This window comes from Hippopotamus amphibius, chromosome 1, assembly GCF_030028045.1.
Source record: "Hippopotamus amphibius kiboko isolate mHipAmp2 chromosome 1, mHipAmp2.hap2, whole genome shotgun sequence".
Taxonomy (NCBI): Eukaryota; Metazoa; Chordata; class Mammalia; order Artiodactyla; family Hippopotamidae; genus Hippopotamus; species Hippopotamus amphibius.
The window spans coordinates 176281139-176306224 of NC_080186.1; the positions used below are offsets into that span (position 1 = coordinate 176281139).

The 25086-nt window shown below is 41.7% G+C and overlaps 1 protein-coding gene across 3 annotated transcripts in view; it reads right to left on the bottom strand.

Moving 5' to 3' along the window:
• Positions 1-10844: 10844 nt before the first annotated feature.
• SNX24 (sorting nexin 24) overlaps positions 10845-25086 on the bottom strand; it is a 152394-nt gene continuing 138152 nt past the window's right edge. Inside the window, exons 4-8 of one of the 3 annotated variants that reach the window (XM_057736618.1) lie at positions 21888-21982; positions 20836-20868; positions 20246-20310; positions 14379-14442; positions 10845-11102 (exon numbers count right to left, since the gene is read on the bottom strand). In XM_057736618.1, the coding sequence (XP_057592601.1) occupies positions 10922-11102; positions 14379-14442; positions 20246-20310; positions 20836-20868; positions 21888-21982 (438 nt within the window). In that variant the 3' untranslated portion in view covers positions 10845-10921. Of the gene's footprint in view, positions 11103-12553; positions 12569-12908; positions 14443-20245; positions 20311-20835; positions 20869-21887; positions 21983-25086 lie in introns of those variants that run through there. The other 2 variants (XM_057736626.1, XM_057736631.1) reach the window with 2 other exon arrangements.

The following is a 25086-nucleotide window of genomic DNA, read 5'->3' on the forward strand; positions in this document are numbered from 1 at the left end:
CATCCGCATCCCAAACACTCGAGCTGGTCATTCACTCATTTTCACTCAGTGTAACATGTTTAGAAAGTGCCCTTGAGTCCAGCTGCAACAAAAAGGAATCTTTTTTCACCTACATAGTGAGGATGAAGATCCAGGCTGTATTTAAACTAGATGGGAAAGTAAAATCCCGTTGGTGGGGCCTTGTTGTAACACACCTGGCTGTAACAGAGTATGCCCGATCTGTGTGCCAGTGGGCGTGGTAGTCGTTAGAAAACGGCCCCCTTGCTTCTCTCCACAATTTCACCTCTCGAGCGGTATTCTAAGAAGACTGTGTCAGTGAGAGATGAGATGAAGTGAGCATTCTCACTGCTGATGGGCGTCTTAATCGCTACCATCCTCCTGAAGAGCAGTGTGTCGTTCTTCTCCCAAAAACTTTATTATTGAGGCCCTTTGATACGCCAAGAGAAAAAGGAATCACAGAACCTACATTCTAGTGCTGAAGACAGAATAAACGAGGTAACAGATAAAAGGGTGCTGACACTGTGAAGAAAACACACCAAGTTTGCTGTTCGGGTGGCCTCATGAGGGGCCATTTGAGCTGAGCTCTGAGCAGAGAGAGGAGGCGGCTGTCAGGCCAGATCCGTGATACGGCCTTCCATGCAGAGAGGGGAGAGAAAGCACGAGGGTCCTGAGGTGGAATGAGTGGATTCCAGGGCAGAAGAGAAGGCCAGCATGCTGCAGCTGGAGAGGTCAGAGAGTAAGGCTGAGAGCGGAGCATTTGGGGCCTGGGGTGCCAGCTTAGAGCTCTTCCTTTATTCCCAGTACGATGGGGAGCTATTGGATTTAAGTTGGGGGGCATGATGTGATCTGCATTTAAGACTATTTTGTCTACTATGAGGAGGTTTTTAGGGGGGTTAGAGTATATACCAGGAAACTCAAAACATTAATATCCTTTGAATTCCCACTCCTGGGACTTTGCTGTAGACAGTGATCTGAACTTGACAGGGTGACAATATTTTAGACAGTCTGGCATCCAGTCCCCCTTGATTTGGAGATGGCCACCCATTTTCTTTGAAGGACTGCACCTTCCCTTCAGACATTTCTTATCCTTAGGGCGGGCTGACCCTACAGATGGATACATACCTGGCCTGGCAAACTCATTCATTAGCTCACTTGATAAATATTAGATGCTGGAGAGAGCTGCAAACAAAAAGTCAACCCTCGTGGTTTTCCCATGGAAGGAGACATATAATTCACACATATACCACGTGACTATATAACAACATCAGGTAGTCCTAAGTCCACGAAGAGAAACAGGGAGAGAGACTAGAGAGTGAAGAGGTGGTCAGGGCAGTCCCTGAGTGGGGCCTGAAGGAAGTGAGGGGACAGCAAGCCATTGGGACATTGGGGGAAGAGTGAGCAAGGCAGAAGGGACAAGAGCAGTGGCCCTGGATGAAGGGCAGACTGTAGGTTCAAGAAACAGCAAAGGAATGCATACATATGGAATCTAAAAAAATGGTACTGATGAACCTAGTGTCAGGGCAGGAATAAAGACGCAGACATAGAGAATGGACTTGAGGACATGGGGCAAAGGGGAGTTGGGACGAAGTGAGAGAGCAGCATTGACACATATACACTACCAAATGTAAAATGGGTGGCTAGTGGGAAGCTGCTGAATAGCACAGGGAGATCAACTCGATGCTTGGTGATGACCTAGAGGGGTGGGATAGGGAGGGTGGGAGGGAGGCTCAAGAGGGAGGGGATGTGGGGATATATGTATACATATAGCCGATTCACTTTGTTGTACAGCAGAAACTAACACAACATTGTAAAGCAATTATAGTCCAATAAAGATCTGAAAAAGAAAAAAAAAACAGCAAAGGGTCCAGGTGTGCAGAGTGAGGGTGGTGGAGGAGTCATATGGAAGAGATTGGAGAGGGAGCAGAGAGGTCCTACAGGCCAAGCAGCACATTCCCTTGTCCTGGCCCCAGTGACAGGCTCAGGGTTACGTGTTTGACCCCAATTATATTAGTGTGCCTCAACTGTGGGAGTTCTGCTGGAAATACTAGAACAGAGCTGCTGTCTCTTATGGGAAGAGGTAAAGGAGCAGGGGTGAGAATGAAATCAACACAAAGGGAAGCTGGTCCAGGAGATGGAAAGATGGATTCCTGAAGACACTGCTGAGCCCCTGAGTCCAGCCATGCCTGAAGCCAACACCACTCCTAGCTTTCTAATTACCAAGCTAATACAGTTCCTCTTTTGCTTAAACCAAGGTGCATTGATTGCTTGTGACTTATAACCTAAAATCTTTGTCTAATACAGCAATATTGGAAAAGTTTTATATAGAGAGATATGAATTGCAGAAACATTTATGATAGCAAAATACTGGAAGCAACGTGAATGTCCCAAAATGGTTATAAAGCAATAGTATGCACTCATTAAGACTAATGCTACAAAACTTAGAGTAACATGTTTTAAAGAAAAAAGTAGAAATTCTGTATGCAGCATGATCTCAATTATGTAAATACATTCTCATAAAGCAAAATCAACAAAATGTAGATTGACATAAAACAAATGCAAATAGTGGGATTTTAAAAACTCTTTTATGTTTATATTTCTTTACGTTTTTTGTCTTCTAATTTTTCTCTAGAGTATATTTCTTTATAATACAATACTTAGGAAAAAACTTATTGAAATGTTTTTAAAAGGTAACACAGGAGGAAATTGGAAACAAATGTCCTCATACGTATAAAGTGCCTTAAATCTCAAGTGTCAGAAAGTACGTAAGCCACTGCTATCCCCCCATACACAAGGACATGTACTTTTTACTGTATTTGCCATCTAGCTTTTTCATTAGTACAAGCATAATGAGATCTCTCTAGTGATAAAGTGATTCATTTTGGAAGTGCTGAAATTCTGAGGCCACTAGTGCACAGGTAGCAAACTGTTAGGGTGTCTATAATCCCTGATGACCAATGAGCTAAGGTCACCCTCCTGCTAAAAACAGTTTATCCTGAGGGTCAGGCTGTATACTAAAAACATGAGCAAGCTGATAACTGCATATAAACTACTACTTTATAGGAAGTCTATGCTTTCTGCAAGAGCTTTTGAAATAAACAGCTCGCTCTTTTGCCAATTGTGTTGCTAAAAGGATACATATGTAGCCAACGGTGTGTGTGGAATCAGAGGAAAATTACACTGGCTGCTACCACCACCATGCCCAAATTATTACAGTACACTCTTGAATCACTTTAATAAACTATTTAAAACATTTTGGTATTCTTAGCCATAAATTGTCTTATTCTGAGTGGTATTCAGCAATTTTCTGGAATATCAAATAAGAATTTAGTAAAATTCATTCTTGGGTCAGATTAATTAGAATGACACTTTCAAAATTACTTACTCCATTTGTGATGAGTTTTTAGAACTCACTAACCTCATTTTTTAGTTCAGCTGTTTTGAGTTACATAAAGACAAAAATATGGCAAGGATTTTATAGCAGGAAAAGGACTTGTTTTTGTTTTTCAACATCCCTATAATTCAGACAGCTGAAGAAATCTTTGATCTGGAAGGCTTAGAAATTCAAAGCCCTCTCAAGGCACATTTTTTTTTTTAATTAAGAAAAGTAAAAACAGTATTTGTAATGGAAAATTTTGGTGCTGTTAAGTACATAACAGCTTTTACTTAAGTCTGCAATTCATCCTGTGGACTTGACTTTGGCCAAGTCAAAGTGTTAGGTGTGATATAACATCACCTACTTGGAGATTTGCTAGTGTTACTGATATTCTAGAGTGATGGAAAAACAACTGGCCCTGATGCAGAATGAAAGTGACCAGTCATGGGAGTCCCATCTGGGGGTGGGGGTGAGTCCATCTGACACACAGTAAGAGTCAAAACAAAACGCATTACGAAATCCATAAATGGAATTATAAGCCCATCACTAGTTCCATCAGGACGCTGAGGAGTCACAATTTGGAGGATGTAGAGAGCACTCAGCATGCCAGTATCCCTTCTATTCCTACTTCTAAAGTTTTATTAGGAGCCATGTAAGTTTCCACATCCATTATTTTTTCAGAGGGTGTGAAGGACTTTCTTCCTGAGCACACTGGGCCTTTAAAGTGCTATTAAAACTACCGTCACCATCTGTCCTGGGTGGTAAATATTATGTCCTGTCATCTGGATAGTTATCTCAATTTGAAAACTCGGAACTTTTTCTTCCAACCTGGACACAAAAGACAGGTCTGCTTCCTGTGTCTCTTCTGGACACCACGACCTACACTGGGACAGAAGGTCTTGAGGAGAGGAGTGAGAACTGGTCAGCTTGGAGTAGAGAGAGTCAAGACAATTTATCCCTGCTGTCCTGGAAGTAAAGCTCTCTTATAAAGACCTCAGAACTTCTGAATTGCCTGCAAGCCTATACAAGCTGTGCTCTCTGCCTAGCACGCCTCCCCCACCCCTTCTGCTCCCTGCCATCCTTCAGGACTCAGTACCTGGGCTCCCTCCTTTGACGAGCCTTCACTGAAAGCTTCTCCACACTGTGTTCTAACTGCTTACTTCCTGGGTGTCTCCTATTTCCTCCTTGGGCTGGAAGTTCCCCTCGGACAAAGGCTAGCTTACACTCCTTATCTACCCCCAGACAGTGTTTCATGCGTAACTGATATTCAATAAGTACGTTCAGAATCGTTAACCAAAAAGAATATGCCTACAATTATACTATGAGGCATTTAAACTCGCTCAGGACTAGAAAGATTGCTAAACATTGGCATTTATCTTTTGACTGTTTCTACTCTTTTTCAAGGACTCTTACCTTTTTTTTAAAAAAAATACTTTTCCTCTATTTTCTGAGTTGAGGTGAGAAGGGCATGATAGAAGTAGACTGGCAAAAATGATGCGGGTGTCAAACAGTAAGAGGAAAGCCCCCGGGGGTGGTGAGCCTGCAGTGGCAGTGTCTGCGGTGGATGGGAGCTGGCTTGGGTGACACGCCTTGGTCATGAGCATGCCAAGCTGCTGGCAGTTGGTGAGGGCCAGCCCTGGGCTGAGCAGTGTGGATTTAATCCGAGAAGTGATGAGAAACCACTCTCTCGAGTTGTAAGTACTACAGAAGTCACGGTGTCCACTTTGGAAAACTTTACACTTGAATCACCCTTTGTTGGGCGACTTATGTGGGTCAGTGAGAAAAGTGTGTAATCACAGCGCTCACCATGTGTAAATCCGCTTAGGTAACGACATGATGCCCTTTGTGGTCAGAGTCACAGGTCTGCTCTCTGTGCCTGGCTTTGTTCCTGGCTACGGAGCATATTCCTGACCCTCGTGAACGAGGCACAAGGTTAGAGATGGTTCCGCAGTATAAACCTATCACCACAATGAGCAAAATCTAGCTTAGTTTCCTTCTGCTGGGGCGTCCGTGTTGCATCTAGTTTTGCTTCCATGCAGCTGCAGACACTAACCAGCAAACAAGGAGTCACAGTGTCTGAACTGAAGGAGACACCAAGGCCTAGGAAAGGATTTATCCAGCAACCTGGTGCTCCCTGGGGATAGGGGTCCTGTCTTAGTTCAGGCTGCTGCAACAAAGTACCATAGATTGGGGTGTGTGTGTGTGTGTGTGTGTGTGTGTGTGTGTGTGTTTGGGGGTGGCGGCGGTGCTTATAAACAACAGAAAACTATTTCTCACCATTTTGGAGACTGAAATCCAAGAAGGAGTTACCAGAAGATTTGGGGTCTGGTGAATGCCCTCTTCCTGGTTCCTCTGCCATCTTTTTGCTGTGTCTTCACACAGTGAAAAGGGCAAGCGGATTCTCCGCCCTCATGAACGAATAACCTTCTAAAGGCCCACCTCCAAATACCATCACACGGGGGACTAGGTTTCACCATCAGAATTTGGGTTGGGGGGGGCAAATGTTAATCTATAGCAGGTCCCAATCTCCCAGTCCCAGATCCAATCAACGATGGCCCCACCATCCAAATAATTCCACCCACACCCCCCACCTTGACTTCTTTCTCTCTTCCTTTTACCTTCCACATCCACGTCCATCAGCAAGTTCATGGGTAGCTCTGCAATACATATTGAATAGCCATGTCTCACCCTCTCAACTGCCACCCCCCTAAAACAGAAGGCTACCTCTCACCCAGGTATGCAAGTGGCCTCCTAACAGTCTCTCTGCTTTGGATCCTGCACCTGTATAGTCAGTCCCTTCTCCACAGGCAGCCAGAATGAGCTTTTAAAAAATAAATCAGTGGCACAGTGGTTAAGAATCCCCTTGCCAATGCAGGGGACAGGGGTTCGAGCCCTAGTCCGGGAAGATCCCACATGCCGTGGAGCAACTAAGCCCATGTGCCACAACTACTGAGCCCATGTGCCACAACTACTGAAGCCCACATACGCGCCTAGAGCCTGTGCTCCACAACAAGAGAAGCCACCGCACCGAGAAGTCTGAGCACCACAACGAAGACTAGCCCCTGCTCTCCACAACTAGAGAAAGCCTGCACGCAGCCACAAAGACCCAATGCAGCCCAAAATAAACAAATAAATCTTTAAAAGAAAATAAATAAATCAGATCAAGTGTGATATATCATATGCCTTATCCTAAATTGTATATTGTTTCCTGTTGTTTGGGAGCTGTTTGGAGGATTTTTTTAAATTCATGTTTTTAAAAATTTCATGCCTGATAAAGAAAAATAAATGGCTATTAAAAAAAAATAAATCATTATTTGTCAATTATACCTCAATAAAGCTGAATAAAATGCAATAAAATAGATTATATCCCTCCTGTGTAAAGCCAGTCAATTGTTTCTCATTGCACATAGGGTATAAGCCAAACTTCTGAATGCCACGTCCTAAGGCCGGCCCTGTGGGATCCACCCAGGCCCTTCACTATCCTCTACACTCACCAGCTTTCCTTCAGGACCTTGACTGAAGCTCTCTCCTTGGTTGGGGCTTTGCAACCTTGTGTTGCGTCTCTGCAACACATTCCCTTCCCCATTCTTGCCAGTTAATTCCCCCAACATCCTTTATGTCACTACGTCAATGTCCCTACCTCAGAGAAGGTTCCTGACCTTCCCAAACCTAAATTAGGTATCTTCCCTGCACATATGTAAACCTTATGTCTTCTTAATCGCATGTAACACACTTTATAATGACACATTTGGGGGGATATTTATCCATCTAATATCATATTATTCTGTAAGTTCCATGAAGTCAAGGATTCTAGTTTACTCAGATTCACATTTAAAAATATCAAGGATTTAGAATGACACCATGATGCCTTCTGTGATGAAAAAAAAATTACCATGATAACAGACATAAAAGCTTATGTAAATAATTTCTACACGTAAGATATCTTTTATCTTTTACTTCATTTATAATACCTTACTGGTTTTGCCAAGTTGCTGGTGGGCTGGTATCTTAAAGGTATCATCAGCCTTTTGTAGAAACCATCTGGCATTGTTTGATTTTGTGCCTGCTCCTCCCAGAAGTACTGAGGTTTTTCGTTTTTTAATTAAAAAAAAAAGATTTTAAAAATGTGCAACATGAAGGGTTGTGGTTCTCCAGCTTTAGTGTGCATCAGAATCACCTGGAAGACTTGTTAGATTTTTGGGTCCCACTCTCCGAGTGTCTGGGGCAGGGACTGAGAATGTGCACTTCTAACAAGTTCTTCAGTGATGCTGATGCTGCTGGTCTAAGGTCTGAAAAACCACTGCCCCGAGATGTCACAAAACCATGGTTTTTAATCACTGAATTAGCTTAGTAATTCATCTGTAAAGGATAGACATTTAAGAAATCATTCAAGGCATCACCACTCTGTGTATCAAATGGGTGAGCAAACTGTAGAAAACTACTGTTTCAGAATAATCAGGGTGTAATGAATCATGACACAAATCTGGGAAGATGTTAGCGAACCCTGATTGCAAGGTCACTCACTCCGCGAACATTTCTGAAGGCCCTGCTGTGAAGTGTGTAGCCAGCTCTGAGCTGGGTGATGGGAACACAGGCTGCGGGCCACTGACTCCTTCAACAGCAGTTCCGGGATCTACTCCTGTCCCCGCACTGAGAAACAGGGTAAACAAATCAGACGCTGCCCCTGTCCTCATGGAGCTCGTGTTCTTTCTTGGGGAGAAAGACATTAAGCAAATAAACAGGATACTACAGACAGTGATGACTGTTATGAAGGAAGAACGAGTGTGCTATGATAGAATGGGGCTAGGGTGAGAGCTGGGGTGCCACAGAAGATCAGGTGACAGGGAGGGGCTCTTGGAGGAGGGGACATTTAAGTTGAGACCTAACAGGTGAGAGTGGGCCAGTCTTCGGATGAGAGGTGAGAAGGGATGTTTCAGGCAGAGACCAGCAGATTCAAAGGGCTTAAGTGAGAACCAAGGTTGGCAAATCCCGGGAACAGAAAGACCAGTGTAGCCAGTGAGATGAGTACCAGGAAGAGGAGGGCGAGGAACTTTGAGAGGGTGGCAAGAGTTTCCATTTTAAGTGGGGATGGAAGCTACTGGAGAATTTTGAGCGAAAGAGTGACATGATCTGATGGACATGCTTAAAACATGGCTTTGGCTCTCGTGTGGAGGAAGGACTAGAGTAAAAGTGGACAGAGAGACCTGGCAGGAGGCTGCAGTTGAGTGCACAGAGCTTGGTTTAATCAAGCGAGATGGGAAAGCACTCTGATTTGTAATGTAGTGTAGAAAGATGAGCAACTGTCACAATAGTAGTTCTTTCCAACCTAAGCATTCATGTGTGGTTCAAAAATGCTCATAAATACAAACAGTTCGAACGTGAGGCTGATGGGGGAGTGGATTAGCCTGAATTGTGTGGATGAACGGTGCACAACCTGATCCGCTTTATTAACTGTGGCCTTAGTCAAGCTATCTTGCCTTTCTAGCTTTCGTTTTTCTCACTGCAGAGTGGAAAAATAAGATATACCTCCGAAAGTTGTAGCGAGGCTTCAATGGGATAATCTGTGGACAGAACTTAGCCCAAATTAGTGCTTTATCATGTTACCTACTTATTAGTCACTCTGATCTTTGCTCTCTTCTTCTGTAAAAGTTTGTAAAAGCTTTGTCAAGCTATAATGGGATGAATTATGAAAAGGCTTAGTTTCACAACATGCGGCACCCAGAGGAGCTCACTACATAAGAGCATCTAAGTGAAGGGAATATCAGAGCTGGAGCCACTGTTGATGGCACCATGGCTGATGTTAGAGTAGAAGAAGACAGAAAGTGTTTCACATTTTATAGGTCAGATTTACAATTATACTTTGAGGATATAAAACAAAATTTTTCTATAGTCAATTACATGTACTCCAAAGGCTTAACATTTCAACGTACCCTCCTCCCCCTTACACAAAAAATAAATACCTCTTCACCCTCATCACCAATCCAGACCATCACTCTGCATCTGCATGGACAAAGACATAAATGTTGCAGAATTTTCTGTTCTGAGTTCGTGTCTGCTACTTCCCTGAGTTTCTGCTGCTGAACTCAAAATCTACAGTTATCATCAAGGATGAAAACCCAAACAAAGCCAAGATGAAAATGATTGCTTTACAGCTGAGTAGAGAGACTGGAGAAGATGGTCTCAATCCCTGAACTCTATATCCAATTCAGTTAAACAGACAGATACTCCCTAGTAAATGGCCAAAAATTCCAGAAAACAAGGATTTCGTTTCTATTCTTTAGAGAGCTAGCACTACGCCTTCATGTGAGAAAACTCAAATGCATTTCATTGAATGAGTGGATGAATAAATGAATATATATTCATACAAGGGGTCCACGGAGACCACTACTCAAACTTGTCTGTCATCCTTCCTGCTCCTTCAGAGTCTTGCTATAGACTGAATGTTTGTGTCTGTTCCCCGCCCCGCCCCCCATTCATATGGTGAAAACGAACCCCCTATGTGATGGTGTTTGGAGGGGGGGCCTTTGGGAGGCGATTAGGAATTAGTGCCCTTATGAAAGAGGCCCCACAGAGATCCCTGGTGCCTTCCCCACCATGTGAGGACACAGTGAAAGAGAGTCCCTCACCTGACACCGGATGTGCCAGTGCCCTGATCCTGCACGTCCCAGACTCCAGAACTGTGAAAGATAAATGTTTGTTATTTATAAGCCACCCAGTCTATGGTATGTCTCTGTTATAGCAGCCAGAATGGACTAAGGCAAGTCCCTCCTGCCCGTGGCCACAGGCAATACTCTAGGAGCTGAACCACTACTCTTTTCATAGTAGATTACGCAGGAGGTAGGAAAGTGAATAATCACCAGAGGGGAATTCATAAACCATCTCACATTCCCACATGCCTCAAACAGGGCTTCCTACGCTAAGTGTGCATCACAACCAACTGAGAAGTTTCTCTAAGTACCCAAGGACAGACCCCAGCCCAGAGTTACTGATTCTGAGTTCTAGGTGATTCTGATACACGTCTCTGGTTTAGACCTATTGTTTTAGAATCTCAGAGGTTGCCAGGGATATGAGAATAGCACCCGGTATGTGTGCCCAAACTCCTCCTGCACCCTTGACAAATATCACTAACTGGTTGCTACACCCTTACTCACTGAGCCTATTCACTCAAAATCCTTTTCTAAAAGAAAGCTTTAAAAAATCGTAGTAAAATACATGACATAAAATTTACCATTTTAACCATCTTTTTATGTGTATAGTTCAGTGGCATTAAGTACACTCACACTGTTGTGCAACCATCACCATCCATCTTCAGAACTTTCTCCTCTTCCCCAGCTGAAACCCAATGAACACTAATTCCCCATTTTCCCCTCTCCCCAGCCCCTGGCAACCACCACTCTCTTTTCTGTTTCTATGAGTTTGACTATTTTAGGTACCTCAAATAAGTGGAATCACACAGTAGTCATCTTTCTTGTGACTGGCTTATTTCATTTGGCATAATGTCTTCAAGATTTATCCACGTTGTAGCAGGTGTCAGAATTTCCTTCCTTTTTAAGGCTGAATAATCCACTGCCGTACAGACCACATTTTATCCGTCCATCTATCAATGGACACTTGGATTGTTTCCACCTTTTGGTTATTGTGAATAACACTGTCAAAAACTTGGGTGTAGAAGTAACTGCTCGAGTCCGTGCTTTCAGTTCTTTTGGGTATACATCCAGAAGTGGAACTCCTAGATCACAGAGTAATTTCATGTTAAATTTTTTTGAAAACTGCCGTATCATTTTCCACATGCCGCACCATTTTACATTCCTACCAGCAACGTATAATGGTTTCACGGTCTCCACATCCTTGTCAACACTTGTTATTTTCTGCTTTCTTTGGATAGTATCCACTCAAATGGGTGTGTCAGAATCCTTACCTGAGCACTTTACGAGCCATAATCAATTGATCAAAGTTGACAAATGAGATAGATGAAAGCCATGTTATTTCTAAACTGTGATCATGAGATTTCTATACTCTTCCAAGTGAAATGACTGAAGAAGTTACCACATGGCGACGGTCACAGTGTTATTGGGGCCATGTGTATACATGGCCTGCTGTTTGAAATGGGGGAGAAGAGGAGGAGAAAGGACACCGGGGCTGCCATACATAAAGTGGCCAGGTGATGGAGGTTAGGCCCGAGAAAGCCTCTGCATAAAACAGCAACGGGGCACGTTCTGAGATCAGCCCCAGGCAAACCACCAAATCCAAAATCTGGGGGATGAGGGAGTGTGAGGGCTGTCCCCATAACCTGGCTTAAGTGTTAAGAGGATTTCTTTTCCTTTGTTTTATTCTGTTTTCATCCCTCTATTCTTTATTTCTTTATTGGCTATGAATCCATGCTTTGAAAAATCCATGCTTTGTAAAAAAAAAAAGGGGAAACGGAATATATGTACACTAAATATACCTTATTTGCTTGCATGTGGATGAAAGTATACGTGTAAACCAAGTACTGTAGTTGTCTCTGGAAGGGGAACTGGGAATCCAGGAGACAGGATGGGAGAAGACTTTTCTTTTTATATATCCTTTTATATGTTTTTATTAAAATTTTGACTGTGGAAATATATTCCATCCTCTTTCCAATGTGCATTTCTGAGCTGCTGAGACCAGAAAGTTCCGACTCCTTCCCAGACTCCCTTGAAGCTGGGGATCAAGAATAAGGTTCTGCCAATTGCATGTGCTTTCACGAGCTGTAGAGTAGAAGATGGAAGTGGGTGAGTACCATCTTCCTGCTACTTTAGGCTGTGACTGCTGACAAGCAAGGCCATGGGCGTTGAGAGGCAATGGTGGTACAGGTGGTAACAGCTAGACACTATGTTCTAGTGCCCAGTCACCAGCTTCCTGGGTGCTGCCATGAGGTAGTTATGGTGGTAACAGTTACCTCCTGATCCTATGTGCTGATTCCTGGATCACAGCTACATGTGCTGTTTTTGACCTCAATACCTTCAGAGGCAGCCTCCTGGCTCCCTGAATTCCTGCAAAAGGCAGAGGCTGTAGCTCCCCTGGCAGGTGGGCACTGGAAATTGCTGGAGCAGTCCGGATGTCACGCCCAGAGACCCACCAGGAGTTCATCCCCCTCATCTTTCCAAAAAATTCTGTAAGCACTCTTTCTCATTATTCCATTCTGCTTAAAATACCTACTGTGGTTCCTATTTCCTGCAATGGGAATTGAAATGGAATATTAAAAATTTAAATAAAAATTAGAAATGAAAGTCATCACAAAAAAAAAATGAATTCTCAAAAAAAGATTTCTTGAGTAGTGTGCCACCAAAGATGCTTGGTCTTTATTTTTTAAAAATAAAAACTGCCTTGGTAAATCAACTACTTAATGAGTACCTATTGGCTTAAGAGATGAGGTAATTTAACACTTACCTTGTCAGATTAGAAATAAATGTCTATATGAATATGTGAGAAGATTTGTGTGTGTAGAAAGACAAGACACAATTCGTGTTTCCAGTAAAATCCTGGCAGTAGAAGACATATTCAAACACTTCTTGTTCTTTGTGTTTATTTAACTCAAAATAGCTAATAACAAAAACATTTAAAAATATCTCCAACACTTGACTATTCAGTCATTTTTGGTTGATGACACTTGATCATTTAGTTCTTGCTTATTTCCAGCATGTAGTAATACATCTATCATAAATAAATCTCTGAGCGTCTGCAGCAAGCTTTAAACCTGTATATTTAGATCCTAATCAAAACCCATGATTTAGTTATTAGTTTTCAATTGAACTATTTTTCTCCCACTCAGAAGCTTATTAAACTAATAACCATAAATAGGCTAGCTATTAATTAGTTTTCAAGGAAATGCCCAAATACAGCACATATATACAGGCTGCATATATGCGTTTATCCTTTGCTACTCAAAATCTGAATGTCTATAAGACGTACAGTGGAGTTACATCATAAACACATTTAATTTACATTAATTTAATATATGAGGTCAGTGAAAAGGAAATGATAAGGAATAAGGAAAATAATCAATCTGGCACTTATACCACCTATTCAATGAACGGATGCCCTCGAGTGAACCAAGATGAGTGTTGTCAATCTGGTGTTCCCTCAGTCACTGTCAGTTCACATCTGTCTTTTAGAGGGCAAGCATCTTACGAGGCTAAGTATGATTCTAGTGGTTAAAGTTGTATGTTTTTTCTATAAAATAGTCCCTAAACAAACAGTAACAACTTCAATGGGTCTTCAACTAAAGAAACAGTTATCTCTTCCAACACTGGAGAAAAAACTGGCTGTCGTGGATGGAGATTTCCAAACGGCACCATTCTAAAGGGCTTTCAAGGATAATCTTGAGACCCCATTTTATCTCATGTGCTGATGTTAGATGCTAACCCCTGGATGCGATGCAGCTCCACCGTAATGTAAACTAAAATGCCATGATTTTTAAAATGCCCTAATATTATCAGTATAATTTAATCTCCAGTTTATTTCCTTCCTCACATTTAGCACTGTGTATTTCTGTGATGCTTTCCTGGTGCCAGCACTTCAGAATGTTATCTATCACTGGCTGAGAAAAATCTCATGATGAAAAGATTAGTGTGTCATAAACTCCAAACAAAAAACCTACCAAAGTTGATCAGTCTCACTATGATTTGGGATAAGATTTTCAATTAACAAATGGTGTGACTGGAGCAGAGAGTAACTGTTTTGCTACACTTGGCGCTCCCAAAGATCTTCTTTAGGCTTCTCTTCCTGGGTTTCCAAATTGGCAGCTACATTCTACTTCTTACACACTTGGCCTTAACCTCAGCACTGCCCTGGTTCAGTTTCTATTTTTAAAAGCACCATTCTAATGGAAATGTCCCTGCTCTGAATTAAGCTGGGACTGTGAATTTTACCACTAGCGAGAGCCGTTATGTCATAGAGTTTAGGTTAATTTGGTAGGTATCGATTTCCTTGACTACGACTTCGAAACTTGCTTCAGCTTCTTCTAGCCATGGAGGATTTCTACCTGGGCTGTAGATGAGGGTAAAATATCCCATGGAGAACTCCTTCAATAACCACATTTGGAAAATCTGAAAAATAAAAGGAAAATGCTTTTCTTATGCACGTCAATAAAACACTACGTGCATTTCGTAGAACGTAACAAGGCCTAGGCATAACTCAGGGATCTGCCTCACCACACTGCTTGCCCTTGTTTTGGATGTGCCATCAGTCATGCTGCTTCAGCTTCAAGCCACTTGAGTGTACCACCAGGCGCTGCAGGACTGCACGGCCAGATTTGTAGCTTATTGATTTAAGGGATGTTCTAATGGTTAATGCTGCTAGGCCCTAGCTCTTTATCTGAATGTTTTCTCACAAGGAAGATGGATTACACTGGCAATTCAATTTCTAACAAAATCTCAATATACTTGAAGGAATTCCAAGATTTCTACTGGGAATACTTTGCTGCAGTTTTTCCATTGTGGTTTACAGAGGCATTTAGTCCAAGTTGTCTTGAGTATGCTTGTTCTATTACACTAGCTTCTAGAGAGCAGGAGGACAGGGGCCTGTCTTCCTAATGTAAAAGGGCAAATTCCTGACAAAAGCCACACTTCTCAAATTTGAAAAATCAGCTACATTTTTACAGGAGATGCAAAGGAAATTCAGAGGTACATTTTATGTTGTGTTTCATTTCAGTTATCAGAGCAGGTAAAATATGAACACATAACTTGAACTGGGGAACCAATCTATCACACGGTTCTGAAGTTTCATTTAGGGACTTCCCTGGTGGCGCAGTGGTTAAGAATCTACCTGCTGATGCAAGGGACACGGGTTTGATCCCTGGTCCAGGAAAATCCCACATGCCTGCAGAGCAGCTAAGCCCGTGCACCCCAACTACTGAAACCTGCGTGCCTAGAGTCTGTGCTCCGCAACAAGATAAGCCACCTCAATGAGAAGCCCCCGCAATGCAACAAAGAGTAGCTCCTGCTTGCTGGAAAGCTTGTGCGCAGCAATGAAGACTCAATGTGGCCAAAAATAAATAATTACTTAATTTAAAAAATGCCTTTTAAAAGAAAAGAAGTTTCATTTATAAACCAATCTGCAAATGATTTTATCTAGGATTTAAATATAGTTATTATATAAGGAAATTAAGTGGCCCAATACTTTGAGCTTCCAAATAATATGTTGACATTAATTCAATCTCTATAGAATACCTACTACACAAAACCACTTACAAGGGGACTGGACCTCATCAGGGAATGAGAAAGGCTCTTGGAGGAGAGGGCTCGGGAGAGGGAGCTGACCACGTGGAAAGTCTGTGGCAGGCAGGAGGCTAGAGGATAGTGTGGCAAGAGGCAGGCTTGTGAGGGCAGGGGGCAATTCAAGCCTGGTAAGAATGGACAGGAATTCTGGCTTTATCTGAAAAGCAATGAGAAGCTATTGAGGGATTTTAAGTAGAGTGAGACAGAAATGAATTGTTTTGAAAAGATGACTGTGGCTGCCATTCAGAGAGACGACGGGAGCGAGTTCAAAGTGGTGATGGATTCGATGGTACTAGTGAGGGATTTCATAACAGTACCTACCTAACAGGCTGTTGTAAAAATGGACGAATGAAACAAAATGGTTGAACCTGAACTTGGCATATGTAAGTACCAGCTACTACTACACACCAAGCACTACCTAATTACTGGGAATATAAGTAAGTAACAGTGCCTGCCCATGCCACGGAATTTACATGACAGCCAGGGAGACAAGTGAATAAACAAACAAAATGTGTTTTAAAAATATCTCCAATACACAAGTACTCAACTACTTTTGGTTGACGACACTTGATTTCTTAATGTTTGCTTTTACCCAACATGAAGACACGTAATTTTTCATAAAACATATCTTTAAATGTTTGCAGTAGGACTTACAGCTATATACTTAGATCCCAATCAAAAGCTATGACTTCGCTAAGTTAATTTTAATTCTAAATGCATTTCTCCGACACAGATGTGTATTGATACCAATAGCCATAAATGAAGCTATTGATTAATTTTCAATAAAATGCCCAAATTAGACATATTACATGCATCAGCATATATGCATTTATCCTTACCACCCAAAATATAAAAGTCTACTTCAAGGTTAGTGAAACTATATCATAAGCGTATTTAGTGTAAACATTTTGATTCAAATCAGTAGGTTCAGCAAAAAAGGACAAAAAGGAAAATAAAATTAAATATTTTGGGTAATTCTGTAGTACTCTAAGAGGTCAAGCAGTGGTTTAAAGGCAAGGAGAAAAAATAAAGCAGGGCCTGGGGCCAAAGAGTGATGGGGGCACTTCCTTGGTGGTCCAGTGGGTAGGCCACAGCACTCCCAGTGCAGAGGGCCCAGGTTCAATCCCTGACTGGGGAAGTAGATCCCACATGCATGCCACAACTAAGAGTTCACATGCCACAACTTAAAAAAAGAAAGAAAATATTCTGTGTGCTGTAACTAAGACCCGGTGCAGCCTAAATACATACATACATATATACATACGTAAATATTTAAAAAAAAAAAAAAAAAGAGTGACAGAGGATGGGAAGGTGAGGGAGGACCTTTGTGGGAAGGTGTTGTTTGAGGGAAGTGGTATAGCAGCCTGCTGTGAGGCTGTCTGGATGAAGGGCAATCCCGCAGAGGGAACAGCATATACCCCAGCTCTGTACTCACTGCCCTGCAAGCACTGAGCATATGCTAGATGCTGGAGATTCAGAGGGTGAATGGGACAGAGACATAGAGAGAGAAGGCAACACAATTTGTGACCATTGTTCTAAAAGAAGCAAATAGGGCACTCTAAGTGAATGGAATAGAGATATTTTGGGGTTTTTTTTTTTTTTTGGCTACATGGCTTGGCATGTGGGACCCTTGTTCCCCAACCAGGGACTGAACCTATGTCCCCTGCCATGGAAGCTCGGAATCTTAACCACTGGACTGCCAGGGAAGTCTGGAATAGATATTTTATAATGAGATCCACCAACTAGTAATTGATGGTGAGATAATCAGAGCTCTTTTCTTTCTTTCTTTTTTCCCTCATCTGCTCCATTCCACTCTAAGCTGGATTTTGGCTTCATTACATGTATGATTTGATACAATGTCTATGACTGCTTGAATTACTCAGAAAACGGCCATTGCCTTTGCTTCCCCCCTCTGGGAGGTGATGAGAAGGAATGTGATTTAGGATAGGTTTTATTTGTCACTTTTGTTGGTTTTCATTTATTTTTATAAACATTTATTGTGAAGCTTAAAAAAGAAAAGCCAAGGGGGTTGAGGGGCTCTTGGAGGCTACTTGAAAGGAGAGCCAGCAAAGGCTCTCTGAAGCTGCATCTGAAAGAGGAGAGGGACAACGATGTGTGAAGACAAGAAGAAGGAGGAAAAAACAGCAAGAGCCCTGAGGGAAAGGAATTCAGTACATCTGAGGCCCAGGAAGAACTGCAGTGAGGCTGGACCAGAGTGTGTGAGGGAGTCCCGGCAGACACGTGAACCACAGCCAGCCCACGGAGGGCCTTGTCAGCCACGGCGAGAGTCTGGGGATCACAGAGAGGGTTTGGATGAAAAAATAGTATTGAGACTCAGCTGTACACTCAAGGCCATCAACGCCACAGCAGGGAGGAGATTGTTCCAAAGAAAGTAAAATGAGAAGAGCAGAGGGTGAAGGACAGCCTTCAGGAGAGCTGCCAGAGCCTGGAAGAAAAGCAGAAAGGTGGGAAAGCCAGGCGGAGATGGTGTTTGAAGGCGGGGAAAGTAGTCACCAGTGGCTGAAGTTGATGTGAGGTCAAGTAAGAGGAGGACTGAGAAAAGTCCGTGGCATTTAGCTACACTGTAGTTGCTGGGGACCTGAGTGAGAGCTGTTTTAAATTTCCCAGAAAAAAATCAAAACAAAGGCCAAAAAGCATATGCTAAGAGAATAATGTTTTATTAAATAGTTTTAGCGTTTTATAAGAGGATAGTGTTTAACTGTCAGAATTTTAAAGACAGACCTTCCTCTGATTTTTACAGGTGTCAGTGTATCTGTGAAGATACTTCTAGATTCTATATCTGGAACAATAACCTCGACATTTTGTTAAGAGGCCTTATAACATGAACATGTGATGCAAGTAAAATTTATCTTTAAATTAAATGCTAAAGAGTTGCAAGAACGTATCACTAGTATACTTATAGGACAAAAGGAATCTGATTTATGACATGGGGTTGGCCAAAGTTCCACAAAAGTGGATCTAGTGACTGGCTCTCTCATACCTGGTTCCATCCTTTACATCAAATCCATAATTTTCATTTACTCTCAAGCAAGATTCCCCTTTCTGTGCAAGTCACTCAGCTACATCAACATTCTACCAAGGATCCATACTTCTTATTCCTTCTAACTGCAGACATTTGCCCCTGATGCTCTTTCCCAGGAAGTTCCTCCTGTTCTTCATGGTCAAGCCAAATGCAGAGCATATGCTGCTAAAGAAGCTGGATAAATTGGATTTAAGGATCATAACATATCTTCCCCCTGGTAGATAGCATCCTGGCTACTCCAGTCCACAGTGATCATTCCACTCTCCATACTTTGATAGGAATTTCAGTCAAATGCATGAAATATCTGAGCAGAAATAATACCTGGAGAAAGTACCTGTGGAACCATTTTTAAAAGTCAGTAAGAATACTTTATAAAACACTGCCCATTTAATCTAGACGAAGTTACTTTATGAATAGTTGTTAAATGGAACATCTTGTTAACATAGTATCAACTAATGCACCACGCATATTTGTTACACATAGGAAGCAAATGCTAAAGAAAGGTAATTATTCCTCACTGAAAGGATTTTATAGGAAAAATACTATGAGACATATTCGTGTATGGTCGTATAGCAAAGGCAGCATTCTTCTAGAATGGTCCCTCAACAGAGCGAGGCTGTATCCCGGCAGGCCTTCTGTAAACTGACAGCTAAGTGGGTGAGCTGGGTACGCACACCCCTGACACAGAGAACAGTCCTCTCTCTCTTGCTGGCGATGAGTTTTTATTGTCAGAATGTAGGAATGCTGTCTATAGATAATTTATCTATTGCTACTTAGCTGCTATGTTATTTAGTCACTCTCAGAAACAAAGGCTGAAAACTCACTATGTGCAAAGAGCACAGAAAGAGAGATTGGGCAAAAAGGGAGCCACCCACCACACTTGTGAGACTGGACAAGTCAGGGACCTCCCGGAGCCCCACTCTTCTCAGGAGAAATGAGGATACCTGCCCCGCCCATTTTATAAGGTTGTTAAGGAAGTTAAATGAGATAATGTCTGAGAATAAACTCATGAAGAGCTGCATATCAGAACACTTTGAGAGGGACTCTGAATAATTTACATTTCTTGGCACAAAGAAAGGACTCGGGCTAAAATACTGAGTTACATTTACACTTAAATTAATCCATTATATTGACACTCAAATATACAACTTTTAAAAATGTATATTCGACCATCAAAGATGCTGTAATCTAAATGGAAATGGAGATACACAGGCAATGTATATACACAGCTTTCAGAAAGAAGCATTTTGAAAAAGGACCAGAGCCTTGGATCCAAACCCTAGCATCTTGATAAAAAGCAGCAGAGGCCAAAATAACACCACCCCCAAAATTAAGGACAACAAATACCTTTCCTCCTTATTACTCTAATCCAAAACAGCTTGGCAAGAGAGAAAGAAAAATTACATTTCCTCCTGAAAGGCCTGCCCCAATTAAAATTCTGAATGTCTCTTACACCAAGAGCACTGGTTTATTGGCAGATTATTAAGCCCTGGACCAATGTCACTCTGTTAGACCTGTATTAAAAACGTGGTTTATGTGGTGCAGGGTCAGATCAGTAAAGAGCTGTTAGCAGATGACAGGTTTGATTACCGCTGGCTGCAGGCAAGACGTATGGATCCCTGAGGAACATCAGCACCGGCTGGTGGGACAGTTTGCTGGAAAGGTCAAGAACAGGCATGTCAGCATCTGGGGGCGATGGTAAACAGAAAACACTACAAACTAGCTTTGAGGGGATCAAACTGCTGTGCGGGGACATCTCAAGGTTTATGTATCTAACGGTGTGGGTGAGTAATAGCAAGCGGAGCTGCAGGAATAAACCAGCAGCACGCTCATCTTCCAAACGTGTGGCATTTGAAGCAGATACACAATCTATACCATAAATCATTGCTGCAAAGTGTTGTTTTTTTTTAAATCTTGTAGTATGATTATTGATGAAATAGTATTCTTATTATTTGTATGAAACAATGTAGGTAGGGCTTTATTCCTCCACCCTTAAGTAGAACTGGTTACTTCTGTAACTTCCCATCAAATATTTCTCATCTTAAAATCAATTTCCTAACAAAGGTTTTCACGAAAATCTTGACCTGAGACAATTAGATGATGGTAATTAAACAGTTAACAAAAATCATAGTCCTGTTCTTGGTTGGTATAAGTTCAGATTGACTGGTATTTGCTCTTACCTTGACTCTTCAGATTCTGTCTCATCAAAAGATCTAAATTTTTTTAAAAGAAAAAGACCATAAAAGTTGGGTCAGTATTTATGCCAACAAAGGAAGAAACAGCCAGTATGCTTAGAGCTCTGAATGGGGAGACATTTTCAAAAGAGACTGAGGTACTTTCACAGAGTCACAGCATGGCTGATGCCTCATTCTAAAGAATCCTGAGGCTGCAATATTCTTGAAATTCAATTTTCCGGAAGATCACTCCAAAAACCCTATGATTTTGCTTTCGGATTTCCATAATGGAGAAAAGATTTCACTCACTTCATTCCCACTATCTCTTCTGAAAAATACACAAACACATATGAAACCCAACCTTCCAGCAAATGCACCAAGTTGGAACAGGATGCACTGACCATGCACATGATTTGCTGAGTGGGGTGTGTGATTCTTTTTCTGAGGTGACTGAAAAGTGGCCCTGGATAAACACTGCCGGTGAGGGAGCTGTGACAGGTATTAAGCAGCCTCTCACCCAGCAGATGGCTGGGGTTTAACACGACTTTGGGTGTGGTTAGCCTGAACATCTTATACTTAGTGTGGGTCCTTCAGGCGGGCCTGGAGGTAGCAAGAAAATGCACAAAACCCTCTACCCAACTTGGACCTGCAAAGAGTTTGTGATGATGTGGTTCTTTGTAAACAGATTTAACATGTCAGGGATGTTGCTGACTGCCTTTAGAGGCCAGATCAACACAGGTGCCCAGAGCTGGGTGAGTGGCTTGTTTCAGAGTTAATTCTTCATGTAACATCATTCCACATAAAAGTATAATTTAAAAAGTCAATTCTTCAAGTCTAAACCTGAGTTACTGTGTTGGTCACTTGGCCACAAGGTGGAGATGAGGACTCAGGAGCAATTCCTTTGACTACAAGCAGGGGGCGAGCGAGTGCTGTCCCAAGTCAAAAGAATGGGTGTGGCCAGGCTGGCCCTTCAGGCACCACCTGGGGTTATCTGTTAGGCCAATAACTGACTGAAAAGCAACTTAAGATACATGTCCAAAAGGTAAACGATAACTTACCCACAGCTCTCTGCCTTTGGTAGAGAGGGCAAATGTCGCACGTTGAGGAAATCAAGAAACAGTTTGGGAAGTTCTTCATTTTCTAGAATGACAGCCTGTGAAAGCAGAAAACAATTAGAAAGTGAAGTTTGCTAGGCAATCAATCAAACTATTTCGAAAAGCCATAACCATCCATCAAAGTTCTTATCAGCATTATTACTCAAAAGCAAAATGAGAGTGGTCCCCATTTCACCCACCAAGAATTCAAGCCAACACACATGCTATTCAGTGTCAGCAAATGCTCCATTTTATCTATTCTTTCACCCAACCAGCATTTACGGGGCACCTATTACAGGTCAGATGCTGACTAGGGGGCAAGACAGCCAGGCACCAGGTAGACACAGTTCCTGCCTTCATGGAGGTTCTAATCCAGAGTGAGTATTTAAAAAACCTGGGAATGTCAACAATACCAAGGTGGTTAGATCAAGTTTTCCTTATTTGGTGATAAAATGGTCTGGTTGGTTGTGTGTGTGTGTGTGTGTGTGTGTGTGTCTACAAGAAACCACTACTGTTCAGGAAATACTATACATGGCTTTTTTAACTCTAAGATTTAGTCATGATCCTTCAGCTATCACCTTGTTCAGCAACAGGATCAACTGACATTTACTGCTATTTGGACAGCTCCACTTAAAGGGTCAGTAACAATTTTACCACTAAGTGTAAATCAGTGTATATGCCAAAAAAAAAAAATCTATAGAGTTCTTCCATTTAGGGAGCTCTGCTAAATAGCTGCCATAATGCCGTAACCATGGTAGTTCTCAGAGATCCAAATTATGCAGTTTCAAGGAGAAATCTACTACAGAACTGTAAGAGTGCATTTTCACATATATTTATTTTTGAAAGAGTCTGCCAGAGAAATGATTGCACATTTGCTCCTCCCTTTTTTTTCTTTACAAAGACCATGGGAAAAGCCTCAAACATTGTGCAATAATCTCTAAAATTAATATAACTATTCTTTTTTTAAAAATTAAAAAAAATTACTTTATTTATTGGCTACATTGGGTCTTTGTTGCTGTGCGTGGGCTTTCTCAAGCTGTGGTGAGCAGGGGCTATTTGTTGTGGTGCATGGGCTTCTCATCGCGGTGGCTTCTCTTGTTGTGGAACATGGGCTCTAGGTGTGCAGGCTTCAGTAGTTGTGGCACGTGGGCTCAGTAGTTGTGGCTCACAGGCTCTAGGGCACAGGCTCAGTAGTTGTGGCACACGGGCTTAGTTGCTCCGGGATCTTCCTGGACCAGGGCTCGAACCCGTGTCCCCTGCATTGCCAGGCCAATTCTTAACCATAGCGACACCAGGGAAGTCCCAATAATAACTATTCTTAAGGGTCATTTTTATAATTTACCACAGTTTCCCCCCTGCCACCAACACCTCAATAAGTACACATTGTTTAAAAAACAATGAGAATTGATGGTGAAATGTCATTCCCACAGCTGATCAGGAACAGCTTTGCAAGGCAATGTAAAAGGTACATAACACACGACAAAAGTAAGGTCAAACTGTGTGTATCTTGTATACACGTAATTCTACATAATATATTGTTTTTAGCCATAATTTACATCCAGAACTGCCCCACATCTCATCATGTTTTGGAATTCTGTTACCCAGTTCAGCACATATAAATGGAAAGAGCTACTACAGAGGCCACCAGTGCCAGCAGACCAACCTCTGCACTATACGAGTGCTCAACCCTCCTGCTGTTCAGTCCCTAGAGAGGGGTCATCTGGAGATCCAGCCTTGTCTGGGGCTCTTACTATTCCTTACACAGCCCATTGTACACACTGAAGTTTAAAAAATAAAAAAGAGAGGAAAATGAAGTATTTGGGGGTAATACTTTATTCATTAAACAAACATTTACTGAGCACCTATTATGTTAGGCACTGGGATATGGTAGTGACTACTACGAGTCCAATAGGATGTGGGCTGGTGGAGAAAATGAGTGATAAATAGGTAAACAAACATACACATAACAAACTTGCCTTAGAATATAGTGACACAGAATGTGCACTCTCTAATTGCTTTCATATCCATCCCTTCATCTTTCTAAAATGTTTACTCTTCTCTTGATTATAGAGTAGAAAAATGAAAAATCATAAAATGGAGAGCAAAAAAGGAAAAAAACCCCCAAACCCTTCTTTATCCAGAGGCATACTTCCATTACTATTTCTGTTTATTTCCTTTATTTGACTTTCATCTAAATTTTTATCTGACCGAGGACATTTTTGGGGTGCCCAGAAAGTCATTATTTCAGTGCCTAAAATCAAAGATTCTAGGAATCATGATACATATGAAGTTCTAAGGAATTTTTTACAATGATTATCTACTTGTTTGTAGATATCTATTTAAGAGGATGATATAATACCTATTTGACTAATAAAGCTTAATGCTGTAACAAGCACAGAGCTGTTCACCCTGGCAAGAGTTTTAATTATGTGAACAAGTGGTAGCTTTCAGATTAAAAAAAAAAGAAAAAAAACAGGGGAGGGGGTAACCATGCTTATCTCCACCCCCACCTTTTAAAATAAATTAAATCAATAACAAGTGTGGGACACTTTTAATGACCTGAACTACTTAATTTCCAGGATCTTTAGACATGTCATCCATCACTGCAGTATGGAGGAAGACATCTCTTGAGTGTTCAGAGGGTTACTTTCGTTTTATTAATGCAAGATTTAGGGAATTTTAACAAGGTGAATTGTTTATTTGCCTTGACAGATTGGCTTACAATGCACTGGCTACATCTGCAGCATGATCATTAATGACAAAGGACAGGCAAAAAGCTGTTTACACGGTAACACCGGGATGGGAGTTAATCCTACTCAGCCTCCCCAAACAGGGTACGCCAAATAGATGATCACATTGTTTTAGGACAGATGTACTGGGGAGAAAAAGAATATAGAAAACTTCAGAAATTTGTGAGCATTTTTGATAAATGCTCACTGAATAATCTCAAATAATATTTTCCATAAAACAATGACCAGTGTGGATTTCAGGACTTACACTTGTAAGAAGGCAGCACTGGGGAGGGGGTGGTTACTTAAGCATTCAGTTATGCGGAAAGAGTATCTCCTAAACTCTGCTCAGAAGGCTTATAAGAAAATAATACTTAAGCCAGGAGATAGAGTACAACAGAGTAGAATTTACCTAATTTAACATAATCTGTATA